Raw genomic sequence first — 19,495 nt, forward strand, 5'->3', positions numbered from 1 at the left:
ACAGCCTTTTGTGGCAAAGAATTCCACAGATTCACTAAAGAAATTCCTCCTCATCGCCTTCCTAAAAGAACGTCCCTTAATTCTGAGGCTATGACCTCTAGTCCTAGACCCTCCCATCGTTACCTGTCATTATTGGAGCCTCAATTCCATGAGGAAGTAATTTTTGAACTGACAATCGTGAGCTGTTGTATGGTATTGATGGATCAATTTACCCGTGCAGCACGATTAGAGCTGCTTCTTTAAGGTCAAGGTTATGTGATGGCATACCAGGTAGTGACAGGGAATTTAACAGTTAAACAGAAAAATGTACAGCCTCAAATGTCTACTGCACTGTCAATAGATCAATATTGTAACAAGGTGTCTGGGAGGCTTCAAAGGGTGCTCTTTATTCCTGCCCTGCGCTATGTCTTTCATTTGTGCCAAAATTGCTGTTTCATACAACCAAAAATGTTGATTAACATTTGGGGAAGCAGCTTGTATTAAATCATGAAGTGATAAAGCAATTCAGTCCAAGTTTTTAACAAAATCATTTATACTGAGTCTTCATGTTTAATTTCCCCATTTGAGTAATTTTGAAGCAAAAGGGGTTGGAATTCAGCCAATACAGTGACCAGATGCACACTGAGTGAGAAGAGATCGTAACGGCTAGAAGATTCCCATTTGGGAGGGTGCGAGAAGGAGAAGAGGAAAAGGAGACGTTTCTGAGAAGTTCAAGGGCAGGAAAGATCAAGAGGAAGTCACGGTGAGGATGTGTGGGTGGGACAGTGGACAGGAAGCAAGGAAGCACTAGCAACCAGGGCATGTTTCCGAGCTGTGCGAGTGAATGCTGAGAGGTGCTCATGTTCACCCACTTACATGAGCATTCATTTCCACGCAGCATGCCTTCTCACGCCTCAGCACCCCTGCTCCCAAATCAAGACCTCAGTGTCTCAAGTCCACATGGTAGCATATGTGCAATGACTTCCCTATAATAAATCACACAAAGGAATCCTCCACTCCCCAACATGGTTTGGTGCATGACACATCAGGACCCTCTTGGATAGATCCCATAGCAACATAACTAAATGCCACTCAGCTATCACGGTATGCCTTGGCATCAACACCCCTGACAAGTAAAAAATGGAATAGATAGATCAAAACAAAAAGATGTACGTGGCTATTTCAGAAAATTGGGAGCATTTTTCAATGGTCCAATTTTCAATGATTAAACTTTCAGTGGTACTTTCCTGTAGTTCTGATCTGTATTAAGATTTCAGGGTTTTGCAAATTTGTTCCAATGAACACTAGTTTATGATCGCCAGGATTAAAGTTACACAGCTGCAAAAATGTTAAATTGTTGGCATGAAGGATTTAACATCCCTGCATTCAAACTTTAAATTTTAAAAAGGCTTTAAAAGTCAGCAATTAAAAAAAACTTAAACTTCATCCAAAAGCTACCTGTCATATCTAATAAAACAGCATTCAGTCAAAAACTCCATTAAGCCTACAAAATAACATCTGTTTGACATGAATTGAAACTGGGAGGTGGATTCTGCAGGCAAAAAACAAGTTAATGACCCTGATAAAAAAACACTAAGTGTACATCAATCATTGCGCAGCAAGCACAATTGAGTTTATCTGGCCATCACACAAGGTCCTGACATCGACAAATCCACCTGACATTTGCTGAGTGTCAGCAAATGCCTTAGTACCACCAACAGAATACAGAACTGGCAGGTTTACAATCACACACACAGTCAAACTGGTGAGAACCCTTCACCCACAACACGGCAGTTCTTACAGCGTCACGTCACGCATATCAACAGGATATCAATAATCGGTCAAGGGAACAGATTCCAAAATGTGGCATTTAAACAAAACATCAATTTATCCATAAACATCTGTCTCAAAGCATGGACTGTCTATTTCTATAACATAGGCAAAAATTGCGCATTCAGCCTAATAACTGGAACAAAATTACGAAATGAAAGCAGCACAAGTGAAAACATTGTGTAGGAAGGAACTGCAGATGCTGGTTTAAACCGAAGATAAACACAAAATGCTGGAGTAACTCAGCGGGACAGGCAGCATCTCTGGAGAGATGAAGGGTCTCCACCCGAAACGTCACCCATTCCTTCTCTCCAGAGATGCTGCCTGTCCCGCTGAGTTACTCCAGCATTTGGTGTCAATCTACAGTGAAAACATTTGTGGATTTGAATGTGTTTTGTCAACATACTATTTGTATTCAGCAAGAACAATCTTTTCTTTGCTTGTGTATTTTAATTTAAAATAATAATCCTTAAGAAAAAATATCAGATGCTGTAAGTTTAATAAGGAACAAACTGATGGAAATGCTCAGTTCATTATGCAACATCTGTGGAGAGAGTAATAAATTTAACATTTCAAGTTAATGACCTTTCAATTGGTTATTGACCCAAACATTAATCCTGTTTCTCTCTCCGTGGACCCGATCCAACTCAAGGATTTCTAATCTTCATTTTATTTCCATTTAAAACAAGCTGGATATTGGATTTCTCTTCAAAGAAGTTTATGTTACTACATTTGCCGATCCAAAAAGCTGGCTAAAGCTGGCACACGAGTTTTTATGATGTGAAGGAACTATGAATAGATGTCAAGAGATTTAATGCTGACACGGAATTGGAAAGATGAATATTTACTTCGGTATTAAACTGGCATAACTCAAATAGAAGATACAGTCACATTTACTAAAATGCTTCTTGATTCTTTTCAAATAAAGTACTGTTACAGACATTCTCAAAATATGACCACACCACATCCTGCCACATAACAGAAATGTTGGTGTTTCTATCCAGATAGAGAAAATTGGAAAAAAACTAAAAAAGTGCTACGTAAATCACCAAAAATAACCAAGGGAGCAATCTGCACTACATCTGGTCAATGTTGTACATAAGAGCCTCAGTTAGTCCTCTGCAGTTCCCTATCATTCTTTCACCGAGCACATATTATTCTTTCTGGATGCAGAGAGACAAACTAAGCAACAAAAAAAAACCGCTGGAGAACTCAGCAGGTCAATTTGTGTCTGTGGAGAATAGCACTGCTAATGTTTCGTGTCAGGACCTTTTCTTGAGAATGGAGTAGATGGGAGGTAGCTGCTGGGAGGTGGCGAGATGAAGGCAGGTGACAGTTCATGGAGATACACAAAGGCTGCAAATGATAACTGGATAAGACAAAGAACAACTGGGCAAAGCGGTGGGGCAGGGAGAGTAGAAAGGCGTGCACGAGATGTTTCGCGTAGACAGAAGGGGAGGGGGACGTTTCCCTGAAAATAAAGAATTCAATGCTCCTGCTGATGGATTGCAGACTAGCCAAGTAGAAAATGGGGTACTGTTCTTCCATTTTATGCGTGGCCTCTCTCTGAAATGGAGGAGGGCGAGGTCAAATAAGTCAGTACGGGAATGGGAAGGAGAATGGCTAACAAATTAGAGCGCTAGTTGGAAAAGTGGTTGCTTGGTCCCACCAATGTGGAGGAGCCAACAGAGAGCGCAGAATAAAATAGACAAGTAGGAGGTGGTGTCTCTCCCGTGGGACCTCTTTAGTTCCTTGGATCGTGATGACAGCTGTGATGTTGCACCTGTTTTCAGGGGGAAGTAGCCGTGGAGGGAAAGGGTTGGGTTAGAAGGGATAAGCAAATCAAGGAGACATGGGCAGAATCTCTGCAAAAAGCAGAAATGGGTGAAGAGGTGAAAATGCAATCAGTGCTGGAATCACAATCAAGCTGTTGGAAATGGCGGAGAATGACGTTTGAATGTGATGTGGAGGCTGATAGGGCGAAAGCCAGGGACCAGGGAAAAGTATGCTGCTCTGTCTGGGAGAGGGGGGCAGAAGAGGGCAGAACTGCGAGAATCAAAGGAGACACGGGCGAGGGCTCAATCCGCAAATGCCGGGGAGAGCAGTGTGATTCCTCAAGAAAGAGGACATGTCAGACATGTCATCTAGAGTGGAAAGCATCATATAGACAGCAAATGGGCCTGAGATGGAGAAACTGCCAGAAAGGGATGACAACAGGATGGGAGGAGCCATATGTTAAGTGTCTGCAGATTTGTAATAGATGTCTGTAGATAGTCCATCTCCGGAGAGATCGAGAGATGTCAGAGGTGTCCCAGAGAATTTGAGGGTAGCATGAGTTTGGAGATGAAGGAGATGAGTTCTGTACAGGTGCAGGAGGCAGCCACAATGCAGTCATCGTTATAGCGGATAAAGTATTGGGAAGTGCTGCCAGAGTATATTTGGAACAGAATGTTTAACGTACCCAACGAACTGTCAAGCATAGCTGGAGCCTATAGTTACACCTGGGCTGGGATTGGGAGTTGATGACGAGAGTGTAGCTGGGAGTGAGAGTGAAGGAGTGAGAAGCAAGGACAAAGGTGGTGTGCAAGGGCTCCACTGCCAATCCTGGGGTGTGCATTACACACTTCCATGCCAAATGGCATCTATCTGCCTGTCTACCAATGTTTGAATACTAAATATCATGCAGCAGAATCTGGTCTATCGTTTTGTCCCCCTTACCATCTGATCAAGACTTCATTCCATTAAGTTCACATAGCATGTTAGTAGCCCCATAATAAAATAAAGCATGCAACTTATCACTCCACAATGCTAAGTTTGGAACCTGACATGTCATGACTCTGGAAAATCCCAGCAAACGAAATGGACAAGCTCTCTTTCACAGCACAATAATTTCGATACTTGGATATTGACACGACAATGAGGGTGCTAAATCTGTAGGAGCAAACCAGAAGAGAAACGTTCTGTACGCTGTCGAGAATGTACTAGTCTCTCGTCTCTTCAACTCGCACTGCAACATTTGTGTGTGCTTCACCAACAGTGAGCCAACATGCTAAGTCATTGGGGGCATACTCCCCACTCAGCTGTTCTTGATGAGACCAAGGAAGATTTCTACCCCCAAACTCTGGAAAATGACCCGACTTGATTTTTCTTGACAACTTCAATACAAGGATAAGGAGGAAAAAAAGCCAATTGTTTCGTAAAGCACAGGGAAGGCCAAGTCCAACTGCAAGCATCTGCCTAAAACATACCTGCAACGTGACCTTGTTGTGACCTATATCATGACAACACGATAACCCTAGCACTGCCACTAGTTATATCTTGATTCAAGTGAGGAGCGAAAAACATCCACTTTACCTGTGCAGTTACAAGTGCCAATGCTTGCTGGATTGATCACTACGTAATCTGTTCCATTACTTCCATCAAAGTGACTCCCCACTGAAAAAAAAAGTCAGCGTCCACAGAAACTTTGCAGGAAGCAAAAATGGCTTTGGGGCAGCTTTCAAGTCCACTGTAATTGTCACCTGTGTAATACCCTATATTTGTTCTATTCCAAAAAAAACGGGTTGATGAGAAGAACCAGCTCAAACATTTGAGACACCACTCCAAAAAGGAAAAGAAACAGCTCTAAGAAGTTACCTGAATCGGGATGGTATGGTCAAAGTCCTACAGAAAACCCATGCCAAAAGAAGATAGTGGAATTTAATACAGAAAAATGCATGGTGTTGCATTTTGGAATGTCTAACTGGGCAGGATCTACAGTGAATGGGAGGGCTCTGGGGAGAGTTGCAGAGTAGAGGGATCCAGGAGTGCAGGTGCACGGTTCTTTGAAGGTCGAGTCGCAGGTAGATAAGGTGGCCAAAAAGGCTTTTCGTACATTGGTCTTCATCAATCAGAGTATTGAGTATAGAAGCTGGAAAGAACTGGGAGGAAGGAACTGCAGACGATGGTTTAAACCAAAGATACACACAAAATGCTGGAGTAACTCAGCAGGCCAGGCAGCATCTCTGGAGAGAAGGAATGGGTGATGTTTCCGGTCAAGACCCTGCTTCAGACTGATTCTGTTCAGTTCTGGGCACAATGTTTGTACGAAAGATGTTGTCAAGCTGGAACGGGTACAGAGAAGATTTATCAGAACTTTGCCAGGACTAGAGGGTCTGAGCTACAGGGAGAGGTTGAGCTGGGACTCTATTCCCTGGAGCACAGGAGGATGAGGGGTGATCTTAAAGGTGTGTATAAAATCGAAAGGAATAGATCGGTTAGATGCACAGTCTCTTGTCCAGAGTAGGTGAATCGAGGACCAGGGGACATTGGTTTAAGGTGAAGGGGAAAAGATTTTAAAAGAATCTGAGGGGTAACCTTTTCACACAAAGGGTGGTGGCTATGTGGAACAAGCTGCGGGAGGAGGTAGTTGAGGCTAGGCCCATCACGACGTTTAAGAAAGTTAGACAGGTACATCGATAGGACATGTTTGGAGGGATATAGACCAAACGCAGGCAGGTGGGACTAGTGAAGGTGGGACTAGTGAAGCTGGGACATTTTGGGCCAGTGTGGGCACGTTGGGCCAAAGGGCCTGTTTCCGCACTGTATCACGTTATAGTGGATGGAAAGACAATAGGATGCCCAGCTGTGGCCCACACAACCAGGCCCCTACCCCACTGAGACAGGGGCAACAAACATTACTATCCATGACATGACGATCATAGACACGAGTACTTTCCACTTCATTGCACCCCATTTAATCCAGCCTTAATAACAGAGCCAACTTCTGAGGTAATCAAAGCAAGCAATGCCCCTACTGAAAACCAACGTCTCAATGTTCCTTATGAAAAGCAACCTCAAACACATTGCTCACATCGAGGAAGAGGAAATATAAGTCATAATGACGATAGTCTACAAGAAAGGAAACTAATCCAAGGGGATGAGGGTACAGGGCACAATTTAAAACAATCCAGGTAGCTATTACTCAGGATGATAGAGCAAACATTTTCAGGTGTTGAGGATGACGACAATGGGGCAAAGTCTGTGTGGAGTGAGGGAAAATATCAAATGAAATTTAGACCATTCAAAGTGATGGATTGTGCTTCCTCTTCTTCTTCTTGCGTTTGAGGCAGCAGAAATTATGTAACGCCGTCCAGGCGCTGTAGCCAGTGCAATGTGCTGTTGTCGAGGGACGTGAGGTCTACCCCTCCACCAGGGGGACGGAGGACAGTGCAGTCAAACATGCCGTGCTGCGCTGTTTGCTGGTCTGCTCCACACACGCAGGCTGCTGATGGACGCAACCCCCACCGATGCATGTTGGCGTTGAACCGGTCGACCCCTGTGCGGAGCCGGTTCAGGGCGACCCACTCTTTGCGGGGCATGTCCGAGCCGGGTGGGGCTGTGGTGTTCGGTGCGACAGTTAATAGAGGAGGTGGCGATGTCTGTTCCCAGCTGGTTCTCCATGCTCCTAGTATATTGAAACCGGAGCCACAGAGGGTCACTGCATGACGGGAGAAAGGGTGACGAGATGACAGACGTGGGGGTCCCAGTTGCTGTGAATCCTGGGCGAGGTGGTGCAAAGGATGTTTGCCGTCCGATGGGGCCTTGCACACCAGCCTATGAGTGAAGAACTCTCTGGGAAGCTTGGCGGGTGCGATACCTGCGAGCACCGGCAGGAGATCCGTTGGATTAGGGCGTAGGGAGCCAGTGCTGATCCGCATGGTGTCGTTGAGGGTGGCGTCTAGCTTGCTGGTATGAGCGCTGCGGCACCATGCTGGGGCGGCGTACTCAGCGGCGCTGTACACGAGTGCAAGAGCACTGGTTCGAAGAGTAGATGTCCTGGCTCCCCATGACGATCCGGCCAAGCAACGCAGGAGGTTGTTCCGTGCCAAGACTTTAGCACGGAGAGCTTCAAGGTGTTGCTTGTAGGTCAGCTGCCGATCTAGTTTCACCCCGAGATATGTAGGAAATGGGTTGTAGGGTAGGGGTGACCCATTGAGGGTGACGGTTATCTGGCGTTGAGCTTCCTTATTGTTCAGGTGAAAGGCCGTTGTGGTGGTTTTTGCCACATTCAGTTTTAGTCTCCAGGTCTTCAGGTAGCCCGCGACAAGTTCCATATCCGCTGAGAGCACATCCTCTACATTTGACCAGCTCTTGTCCGAGTGTAGTAGGGCCAAGTCATCTGCGTATCCATACTGGCGCGAGGTCGTGCATGGCAGATCGCTGATATAGAGATTGAACAGCATGGGGGCCAGTACCGAGCCTTTGGGGACTCCGTTTCTTAGGCGACGCAGTCGGCTAGATTGTCCATCGCTGCTCTCGAGTACAAATCTCCGGTTGGCAAGGATGTTGGCAAGGAACCGCACTAAATGACGGTCAGGGATGGTTCGGAGGAGCTTCAAGATCAGGCCCTGGTGCCACACTGTATCACAGGCGGCAGTGGGGTCCACCAGTGTGATGCTCGCCTTGTGACCCTTTTCAAAACTGTCTTCGATGTCATTGGTCAGCTTGACTATTTGGTGGGTGGTGCAGCGTCCACGACGAAATCCGGCTTGTTCAGCGGGTAGTTGAGGGTCAATGATTGGATCGAGCCGGGCCAGGAGAAGCTGCTCGAGGAGCTTGTACGGGACACAGAGGAGTGAGATGGGCCGATAGTTCCTTGGGTCGTCCGCAGGCTTGTTTGGTTTTGGTAGCGCAATGACGGTGGCTTTCCGCCAGATCTTCGGAATGGACTGACCAATGAGGCAAGAGGAGTAGAACTCACGGAGTCAGGCCAGGCATTCAGGATCGCAGTGTTTCAGTAATTCTGGGGGGGATGTTCTCAGGACCGGTAGCGCAGGAGGTTGTTCCGTGCCAAGACGGGTAGAACGGGCGGCACGGTAGCGCAGCGGTAGAGTTGCTGCTTTACAGCGAATGCAGCGCCGGAGACTCAGGTTCGATCCTGACTACGGGTGCTGCACTGTAAGGAGTTTGTACGTTCTCCCCGTGACCTGCGTGGGTTTTCTCCGAGATCTTCGGTTTCCTCCCACACTCCAAAGACGTACAGGTATGTAGGTTAATTGGCTGGGTAAATGTTAAAAAAAAAAAAAATTGTCCCTAGTGGGTGTAGGATAGTGTTAATGTACGGGGATCACTGGGCGGCACGGACTTGGAGGGCCGAAAAGGCCTGTTTCCGGCTGTATATATATGATATGATATGATAGGACCCTGAGCTTTTCCACATTTCAGTTGAGAGATGACAGAAGAAAGTTCTGCAGAGGAAAAGGGTGCTGACAGGTGCCCATCAGCGCCTGGAGCTTTCCAAAGATTGGTGGTTTCCTGTTTGACAGAACGAGTATGGTTCTTGTCCGCGTCTTTGTAGTGGCCATTGGCCGGAAACTAGTGGGCGATGGAGTTGGCCGTGACAGGACAATGCTTTGGGCGGGTACTTCGACCGGTGAGGCAATTGAAGGTCTTCCACGCCACCCTACTGGAGTGTGTGAAGTCGAAGAGACAGCAGAAGCATGGATTGTGCTAACAATTGAATATCATAATTCGAAAGCAAGTGCAGAAACAAAGACTCAGAGGTACAACTTCATAAATCTTTGAAGATAATTGGACACGTTAAGAAAGTGGTTGAATTATGTCCAAGATTCTAGACTTTATTGATTCAGAGAGCACTAAAGAAAGGAAGTTACGTTGGAACTTTTATAAAATACTGATTCAGCTATAAATGAAGATGTGTATCTAAATCTGGATACCACACTTAATGTGGTGGTCTTAGAAAGCATATTGGTACGATTTATTCTAAATGTCCCAGGATTTTGAGACTTCAGTTACATACATTGTTGAGGGAGACTGGGGATATATTTCGAGAAAAAAAGATGGAATACTTCCTTCAACCTTGCAATGTTATAAGACGTCTTGACAAAGCACAGAAGACACGTGTGTGGCCAAAAATGTGAAAAATGGTGGAATACATCTCTTCTAATTCTGAAAGCATTACAGGTATATTGTTTTGTACTGTATATATGACTTATAAATGTCGAAGTTTATCAAGTGAGGTCACACATGTGACCAGTTATATTTGACCTCTTACCCTAAACAAACATTGTCAGCATATAACATTAAAAATTCACTTGATAAACTTCGACATATATAAGTCATATATACAGTACAAAACAATATACCTGCAATGCTTTCAAAATTAGAAGAGATGGATTCCACAATACTATAATAGTCAATACTCTGCTGCCAACTGTACATTTAAGGCTGGAATTCACTGTTTATAAGGGCAGTGGAAGTAGATTAATTTGTGTCTTTCAAAGAACTGTAAAAAAATAGGGCCATGAAGAATTGCAAGCTGATGAGTAGTATCGCCTGGTCAGCGTGACAGGTCAAATGGCTTCTCTCTATCCTGCCATGATTGATTCTTTAATTTTATGATGTTTCATTGTCCACTCTTTAGAATCTGCATAATATTTAAAAAATAAAGCGTCTTTCTGCTTGAAATTAAATGTGACAATCTTTATGTACTTGGTTGCCGAGCCACAGCTAGATAACTTCCAATTGCTGGACATAGAACAGTACAGCGCAGGAACAGGCCCTTCGGCCCACCATGTCTGTGTTGACCATGATGCCGATCATAATCTAACCACCCGCCTGCACATGGTCTGCATCCCTCTACTCTGTGCATGCTCATGTGTCTATCTAAATGTCTTTTAAAATGTTGCTTTCGTATCTGCACAGATTACCTTCCCCGGCAGCATGACCCAGGCATGTACCATTCTGCACAGAAAATCTTGTCTTGAAAATCTCCCATAAACTTTCTCTCTGTCACCTTAAAGCTATGCCTTCACGTATTTAATATTTCCTCCTTAGTAAATGACCGACCACCTTAACAACAGCTCTCATAGGTTTATTCACTTCTATCAGATTGTTCCTCAGCCTCTGACACATCAGAAAGTAAAAGCAATCTGATCTTCACCAACCGCTCCATAAAGCCGATACACTCCAATCCAGGTGAGAGCCTTGTGAACCTCTTCAACACCTACTCAAAAGATCTCCAAAAAGACACCCGGGAATCCTTTTGAAATAATTATTCATGGAATCAAATGATTACAAAAGGGAAGCTCTTGTCATGCTATGGTGAGATGTTTTTAGTGATTAGATTGAGATGTAATGATATTTACATTTCTAACTATTCTAACCCCCATTCTGGCATCAGACATTTAAACTATCATAATCTTCAGATTTAATAGTCATATTATAGCATCTCCCATATTTGCTTTATTTCCAACTTCCACAGCTGCATTGTCAATTGTGGTGACAGCATATAATCGCACACAAAGCACTACACGGTGATAAATAATATGCTTAATTTATTTGAAACTGAAGTATGGATGCCGCGTATCAGATCACATCTCCACATGACACAGCCTCCTGCAGAACATTCCAGGTTCTGCATTTTATCCCGCATTCTATACTTTGCCATTTAAGTGCAACCCCCGCTTCTGTTAACATGCCTTCGATCTCCATTTTAAAAACTGGATATGCCACCAACAGATTTGATCTTAAAAAGCAACACATCTTCAGCACAATGTGCAGTACAATTAAATAATCTGGACAGTACCTGCACACATTTGCAACAATATCACCAATGAAAGCAAAGACATACTGATCGGAGTAACAAACATCAAACCACAACTGGCAGCAATGGAAGTAATATAAAGAATAGGAAACATAATTTGAAAATCCTAAAAGATAATTCATTAACAACCTGGACACCTGCATCCAATTGGCCAAGAAATAACATTTAATGTCTAAATTTGATTCTTCTGTGGAGATTTCATTTCATATTACCTTCTTCAAATTTCTTTGCACATGTTTAATCACAATGCAGATGTTGATTACTATTTGAAGCAGTTTCACAGAAACAAGAATAGAACAGAACAGTAAAGCACAGAAACAGGCACATCATCCAACAATGTGCTTTTTAAACACGATGGCAGGTTACAGTGCCCTCCATAATGTTTGGGACAAAGACCCATCATTTATTTATTTGCCTCTGTACTCCACAATTTGAGATTTGTAATAGAAAAAAAAAAATCACATGTAGCTAAAGTGCACATTGTCAGATGTTAATAAAGACCACTTTTATACATTTTGGTTTCACCATGTTGAAATTACAGAGGTGTTAATACATAGTCTCCCCATTTCAGGGCACCATAATGTTTGGGACACAGCAATGGAATGTAAATGAAAGTAGTCATGTTTAGTATTTTGTTGCTTATCCTTCGCATGCAATGACTGCTTGAAGTCTGCGATTCATGGACATCACCAGTTGCTGGGTGTCTTCTCTGGTGATGCTCTGCCAGGCCAGTATTGCAGGCATCTTTAGCTTATGCTTGTTTTGGGGGCTAGTCCCCTTCAGTTTTCTCTTTAGCATAAAAAAGGCATGCTCAGGTGATTGACTTGGCCACTCAAGAATTTACCATATTTTAGCTTTGAAAAACGCCTTTGTTGCTTTAGCAGTATGTTTGGGGTCATTGACTTGCTGTATGAACCGCCAGCCAATGTTTTGAGGCATTTGTTTGAACTTGAGCAGATAGGATGTGTCCATACACTTCAGAATTCATTATGCTACTACCATCAACAGTTGTATCATCATTGAAGATAAGTGAGCCAGTATCTTCAGCAGCCATATATGCCCAGGCCATAACACCCCCACCACCGTGCTTCACAGATGAGATGATATGTTTTGGATCTTGGGCAGTTCCTTCTCTCCTCCATACTTTGCTCTTGCCATCACTCTGATAAGTTAATCTTAGTCTCATCTGTCCACAAGCCCTTTTTCCAGAACTGTGGTTGCTCTTTTAAATACTTCTTGGCAAACTGTAACCTGGCCATCCTATTTTTGTGGCTAACCAGTGGTTTGCATCTTGCAGTGTAGCCTCTGTATTTCTGTTTATGAAGTCTTCTGCGGACAGTGGTCATTGATGTAACCACACTCGACTCCTGAAGAATGTTTCAGATCTGCCGGACAGGTGTTTGGGGATTTTGCTTAATTATAGAGAGAATTCTTCTGTCATCAGCTGTGGAAGTCTTCCTTGGCCTGCCAGTCCCTTTGTGATTAGTAAGCTCACCAGTGCTCTCTTTCTTCTTAATGATGTTCCAAACAGTTGATTTTGGCACGCCTAAGGTTTGGCTGATGTCTCTAACAGTTTTATTCTTGTTTCTCAGTCTCATAATGGCTTCTTTGACTTCCATTGGCACAACTTTGGTCCTCAAGTTGATAAACAGCAATAAAAGTTTCCAGAGGTGATGGAAAGACTGGAGGAAAGACTAGGTGCTGAGAGCTCTCTTATACCTGCATTAAGGAGGAAATTAAACACACCTGAGCAATTACAAACACCGGTGAAGTCATGTGTCCCAAACATTATGGTGCCCTGAAATGGGGGGAATATGTATAAACACAGCTGTACTTTCTACATGGTGAAACTAAAATGTATAAAAATACCCTTTAATAAAATCTGACAATGTGCACTTTAACCACATGTGATTTTATCTATTACAAATCTCAAATTGTGGAGTACAGAAGCAAATAAATAAATGATGGGTCTTTGTCCCAAACATTATGGAGGGCACTGTAAATCCGTCCTCCGTCTGTATATGTGCCATATCCCTCCATTACCGGCATATTCATTGGCCTGTCTAAAAGCCTTTTAAATGCCACTAACGAAAATACCCCAACCACCACCCCTGGTGGATCGTTCCATTGTATAAGAGAAAGAAAACTTGCATGGCACATCTCCTTTAAACTTTGCACTTCTCCCCTTAAAGCTATGCCCTCAAGTCCATGACATTTACACCCAGAGTGAAAAAAGATTTTGGCACTCCACCCTATCTAGTTCTGTCATAATATTATATACTTCTCGGGTGTCTCTGACATTGAGGAGAAAACATTCTAAATTTGTCCAACCTCTCCTTGTAAGTAATACCTTCTAATCCAGACAACTTTCTGGTAAACCTCAGCTGAACACCCTTCAAAGTCTCCACATCCAAACTGCACAAAATACTCCAAATGCGGCCAAACCAATGTGTGATAAAGCTGCAACATGACTTCCTAACTCTTATACTCGTTGCCCAGATCGATAAAGACATGCATACCATACATCTTTACCACTATTTACTTGTGTTACTACTTCCAGGGAGCTATGGATTTGACCCCAAGATCCCTCTGTATATCAATGCTGTTAAACTGAACATGAACTGTATTTGTTCCCCCTTACATTCGACATCCTAAAATGCAATACATCACTTGCTCAGATTAAACTCCATTCGCCACTTCACCGCTCAATTTTGCAACAAATCTATGTGCCGCTGTATTTGACAGCCCTTCTCACCATCTGCAACTCCACCAATTTTGGTGTCATCTGCAGGTTTACTAACCAACCTATCTTTTTACATTTACATCCAAGTTGTTTCTATATTTCAAAAGCAAACATACCAGTCCCTGTGGAACTCCACCAGTTACAAACCCCCGGCCAGTATAACACCCTTCCACCACAGCCTCCATCTTCTATGAATGAGCTAGTTCCGAATTCAAACAACTAAGTCACCATGGATCCCATGCATCTTAAACATTGAAGACATTAGCATCATGTATCACAAAATAATTTTTAACCCGAAGGTAATAAACATGGAATTTAAATTCCTCTTATGCTTACCTTTTGTTGACCGGCTTTTCATTTTTCTCATAGGGTTTAACAAACCATTTTCCAATCCGTACAAAGTTCTTTTCCATCAGACACCTAAAAAAATTGAAAATGAGAACTAAAAAACTTTGCTTCTCCTTTTTTTCCCATCTCAAATCCAAACACCATTCTGAATTTAAATTGTTTTCAATGTAATTCCATAAGCAAATATTACAAAGATAAATAGCATGAAATCATGAACCAAAGTTGTTGTTAATTGTAGAAGATAACTGATAGAAGTCATATCAAGGCACTTTGAGGTTGTGAAAGCCATCATATTAATGCGGCAGTTTAAAAAAGTATATTATTTTCTGCTCCATACCTCGCCTTCTGGTGAGGATGGAACAAAAATTATTACACATCAAAATGTCGACCTGTGAAAACTTCCGGTGGCGTTATGGAGATAGGACATACGTCTAAATAGCACTGCACCTTGCCGAACAAATCACGTCAACAAAAGAACAAAACAGTTCATTTAGCAACGTATCCGCTGGTTAAACAGCTCATTACTGATATGCAATTTTACAAAGAGGAGCGGTAAACAGTCCACAATGCCACCCAAACAGAGGCTGAAAAAAGACAGAGGAAGCCCCGAGCTCGCCTGAGAAACAGTCCTGTGAAGAGATAACAAACCAAACACCGGTGGTCTTACAAGCCATTGAAATCCTTCGCCGAGAACTCTCTGCAGTGAAGCAAGAAATATACGTGCCAAAATAGACTCTCGCATTGAAGAGGTAATCGCAAACCTGAGGGGGGAAATTTTACAACACAATACAATATATCTTTATTGTCATTGTACAGGGGTACAACGAGATTTGGAATGCGCCTCCCATACGATGCAATAATTTAATTAGCTAGTCAGTATTAATTTAAACAACCCAATGAAACAAATTGTAACAGTTTTAAAACAGAATAAAGTGCAAGTAGATCTGTGCCGGATCACTGTGCGATGTGGCCATCCGGCTCAGCAGGACCGGTTCATAGCAGCTATGGCCCTGGGGATGAAGCTGTTCCTGAGTCTGGAGGTGCGGGCGTAGAAGGCCTTGTATCGTCTGCCCGATGGTAGAAGTTCGAACACTGTTGCAGGGGTGTGAGGAGTCTTTGTGGATGCTGGTGGCTTTTCTGAGGCATCGTGTGTTGTAGATGCCCTCCAAGGCTGGTAGCTGTGTTCCGATGGTCCTCTGAGCTCTATGGACTACCCGCTGAAGAGCTTTCCTCTCTGCCTCCGTGCAGCTGAGGTACCACACAGGGATGCCATGTGTTAGGATGCTCTCTATGGTGCAGCGGTAGAAGGTCGCTACGAAGCGGTAGAAGGTTGCTATGGTGCAGCGGTAGAACGTCTAGAAACCGACATCAACCATAAGCTGGAAACTACTCAGGCTACTTTACTCGCCCACAGTAAGACTATCTGTGCACTGGAAATAATGGCTCCAGCTGGCTATGATGCTACGGACGAGTTGAAAATTGAAGTGGAGCGCACTTCCGGCTTGGTATCAAAACTATCAGAAAATTGCCTAGATCTAGAGAGGCATTCCAAGCGTCAAAACTTGAGAATAGTCGGAGTGAAAGAAGGTAAAGAATACAGTCAAAATGTCCGTGACTTTACAGCAGAAGTACTTACAGACGCACTCACTTTAGATGAGAAGCCCGTGCTCGACCGAGCACACAGAACTCTGAGAGCCCGGCCGGACGACAACGCGCCAGCGCGACACCTGATCCTGCGGGTGCATTACTGTCATGTCCTGGAGGAAACACTTCGTAAAGTGGCCAAGGAGAGGAACTTATCATATCAAGGTCAACGGATAAGGATCTTCAGGGACTATCGCCCTGAAGTCGTTAAACAAAGAGCACTCTTTTCCAAGACAAGAGGAATACCGAGGGACATACCACAGGAGTTTGATTTGGATTATTATACCCGGCCAAACTCCATGCCACACATGACTGTGCTGAATCCCTCTTCACTGACCTGAACGAAGCTTTACCGTTTGCCCAGAGCATCGCCGGAGTGGCCAAGGGATAAGTACTAGCCTATAGAGGCTATAAACTACTGGCTGTTAATGGCTCGCCGCTTTGTAATATGGTAGAAATACTACTGACTGAAAGATAACTATTACGAGACACATATCGGTTAACTATGTATTCAGTTACCTTGACGACTCAAATTTTGTTACTGGCGGAGTTACTTTAAAGACTCCAACATCCAAAGTGTATTTCTTAATTATCTGCTGAAACGCAACTAGGACGAGCTCTGACTTATTCCACACAATATGCCATCCTATAGAATGTTAAGTCGAGTGGAATGCTGAGGCTTTAAAAGATGGTTCTGTTTAGTTCTTTAACACGTTATAGGTGCAGGGTTCTCAAATAAGTACAATACTAGTATTAGAAGTTAATTGTAAGGAAGGTTACCTTAACTTTACTGCCGTTGTGAGGTGTTTGTTAGCGATGTCTCTATACTTTGTTCCTTTTTTCTTGTTTTCTAATTATCTATTTCTTTCTTTCCCTTATTTTTGCAATATATATCTTAGTATCTTGCGCTAATGCGCATTTCTCTTGGTAATATTCACGGGGGGTGGAGGAGTGGGGTGGGGGGTTTCTTACAGTCTATATTCCAAAAAACACTTTAATTGCTGTGTTAAAGCATTTATTTCAGCAGAAGATACATAGACTATGCAAGATGAGGTAGCAAGCAAAACTGGGGGGAAAGGACTTACCTTTTGTAGTTGGAATGTCAAGGGCGTGAATGAACCAATAAAAAGGGGTAAAATACTAGCTCACTTAAAATCCCTTAACACTGACATAATATTCCTCCAGGAGACTCACCTCAAGAATGACTCACACAACAGGCTGAGGTGCAGGTGGATGGGACAGCTGTACCACTCCACCTTTCCTTCAAAGCCAGGGGTACCGCAATCTTAATCTGCAAAGGTACCCCATTCAAACATAGATCTACAATTGTTGATAAGGAGGGCAGGTATATCATAGGGACCGGAGAAGTGTATTCAACCTCATTGACTTTGGTGAACATATACAGTCCAAATTTTGATAACCCCCAATTTTTCAATAAAGTCTTTAATTTAATCCCAGATATCTTCCAGTCCAATTTGATAATCGGGGGTGATTTAAATTGTGTATTAGACCAATACTTAGACAGATCTTCATTCCGTAGAATAACTACATCCAGGTCCAGTGAATTTTTGAATACGTATATAAACAACACAAATATAAAAGATGTATGGAGGATTGCTAACCCCTCAGAGAGAGGGAGACACCACGACATGTGCACCTCAAATCACGGCGCCCCTTTGCCATGCAAGCCCACGAGCTGCCCTGTACAACACCGGTTGACACTTCCAAGGCCACCTGGGTCAAGACGAGATGGAGAGACCAGTGGAAGTCAGCGGAACCATCTAGGCTACACCGCTACATCGGTGAACCCATAGACGTCCCTGGCCAGGACCTTCCCCAAAAGCAGTGGATAACCCAATCGCTTGAGGACAGGCATCAGACGCTATGGAGTAGCGATGAAAAGGTGGGGTCTCGTGGACAGTGCCTTCTGCGAGTGTGGGGACCCAACACAGACAGTGGAGCACATAGTCACCAGTTGCCCCAAATACCGCCCACCGAATGGTGAACGAGGTCTGATTGACCTGGACGATGACATGTTGGCCCGGCTCGCCTCAACGGGGCTGCAGGTCAAAAAGACATACGACAGAAGAAGGAAGAGAGTATTTTTTCTACTCGGGTGCCCATAAAGTATATACAAGAATAGATTATTTTCTGGTCGATTCTAAACTTCTGCCATATACTCATAACCCAAAATATCACAATATTATTATTTCAGATCATTGTCCTCTTACATTCTCTGTGAAACTGGAAGGAATGGCGAAAAGACAGCCGTGTAGGAGATTTAATCCACAAATACTCGCAGAGGCTAAACTTTGTGAATACTTGAAGTTACAGATGGAAATCTTCTTTGAGACAAATGACACTCCTGGCATTTCTCCAACATTGCTTTGGGAAACCTTTAAAGCCTTCCTTAGAGGCTGCATTATTTCTTACCAAGCATCGCAGAACAAGAGAAGAAAGGCAGAGCAACAGGAACTAGAAAAACAAATAAAACAGTTGGACTCAGAAAATGCTGCCGACCCATCCATGGGAAAACATAACAAAATAGCTGCACTTAAATACAAATTAAACCAGATACTCTTAGCAAGAATCAGTAGGGCATTTCAATTTACCAATCAAAAATACTTTGAATTCGGCGATAAACCCCATAAACCTTTAGCAAGACAACTTCGCAAATTAGAAAATGACCGAACGATACATAAAATTAGATCAGAAAAAGGAGAACTACTTTCACTGCCCAAAGATATCAACGAAAGATTTCAACAATTTTACCAAACCCTTTACTCATCTCAAACAACAGCCGGCTCAGTGATGACACAGACTTTTCTGGATAAGTGCAATCTTCCAACCCTCAGTGAGACCGAACGAAACGAGTTGGGTTCAGAGATAAAGGACATTTCAGAGACTATTAAATCATTGAAAAATGGAAAAACTCCTGCCCAGACGGGATCAATAATGAATTTTACAAAAAATTTAACGATATAATTTCCCCACGACTACAATGCCTGTATATCCAAGCGTTCAAGGAGCAGACTTTACCGCACACTCTAGCAGAATCAATTATTACATTAATTCCGAAAAAACATAAGAATCTAGAAGAGCCGGGATCGTATAGAGCAATTGCCCTTTTAAATACCGATCAGAAGATCCTAGCCAAGACTTTCAAGTCAAGTTTATTGGGCTGGGCTCGTAAACTCAGCCTAGTCATTGACAAACTTGTACACTCAGGTCAAACCGGGTTCATACCTAAACGACACTCATTCTTCAATCTGAGATGTTGTTTAATATAATCTATTCACATAGAATACCGAATAAAGACCTCACAATCATCGCATTGGATGCGA

At 43.3% G+C, this 19,495-nt stretch overlaps 1 protein-coding gene across 3 annotated transcripts in view; it reads right to left on the reverse strand.

Annotated features, from left to right (window-relative positions):
- The window catches only part of LOC144605997 (mediator of RNA polymerase II transcription subunit 13-like), a 207,036-nt gene that overhangs the window by 84,586 nt on the left and 102,955 nt on the right, over nt 1-19,495 (reverse strand). For all 3 annotated transcript variants that reach the window (XM_078421739.1, XM_078421740.1, XM_078421738.1), the window contains exon 4: nt 14,496-14,579. In XM_078421739.1, the coding sequence (XP_078277865.1) occupies nt 14,496-14,579 (84 nt within the window). The remainder of the gene's footprint in view (nt 1-14,495; nt 14,580-19,495) is intronic.

Source organism: Rhinoraja longicauda, chromosome 25 (assembly GCF_053455715.1).
Source record: "Rhinoraja longicauda isolate Sanriku21f chromosome 25, sRhiLon1.1, whole genome shotgun sequence".
NCBI classification, from domain to species: Eukaryota; Metazoa; Chordata; class Chondrichthyes; order Rajiformes; family Arhynchobatidae; genus Rhinoraja; species Rhinoraja longicauda.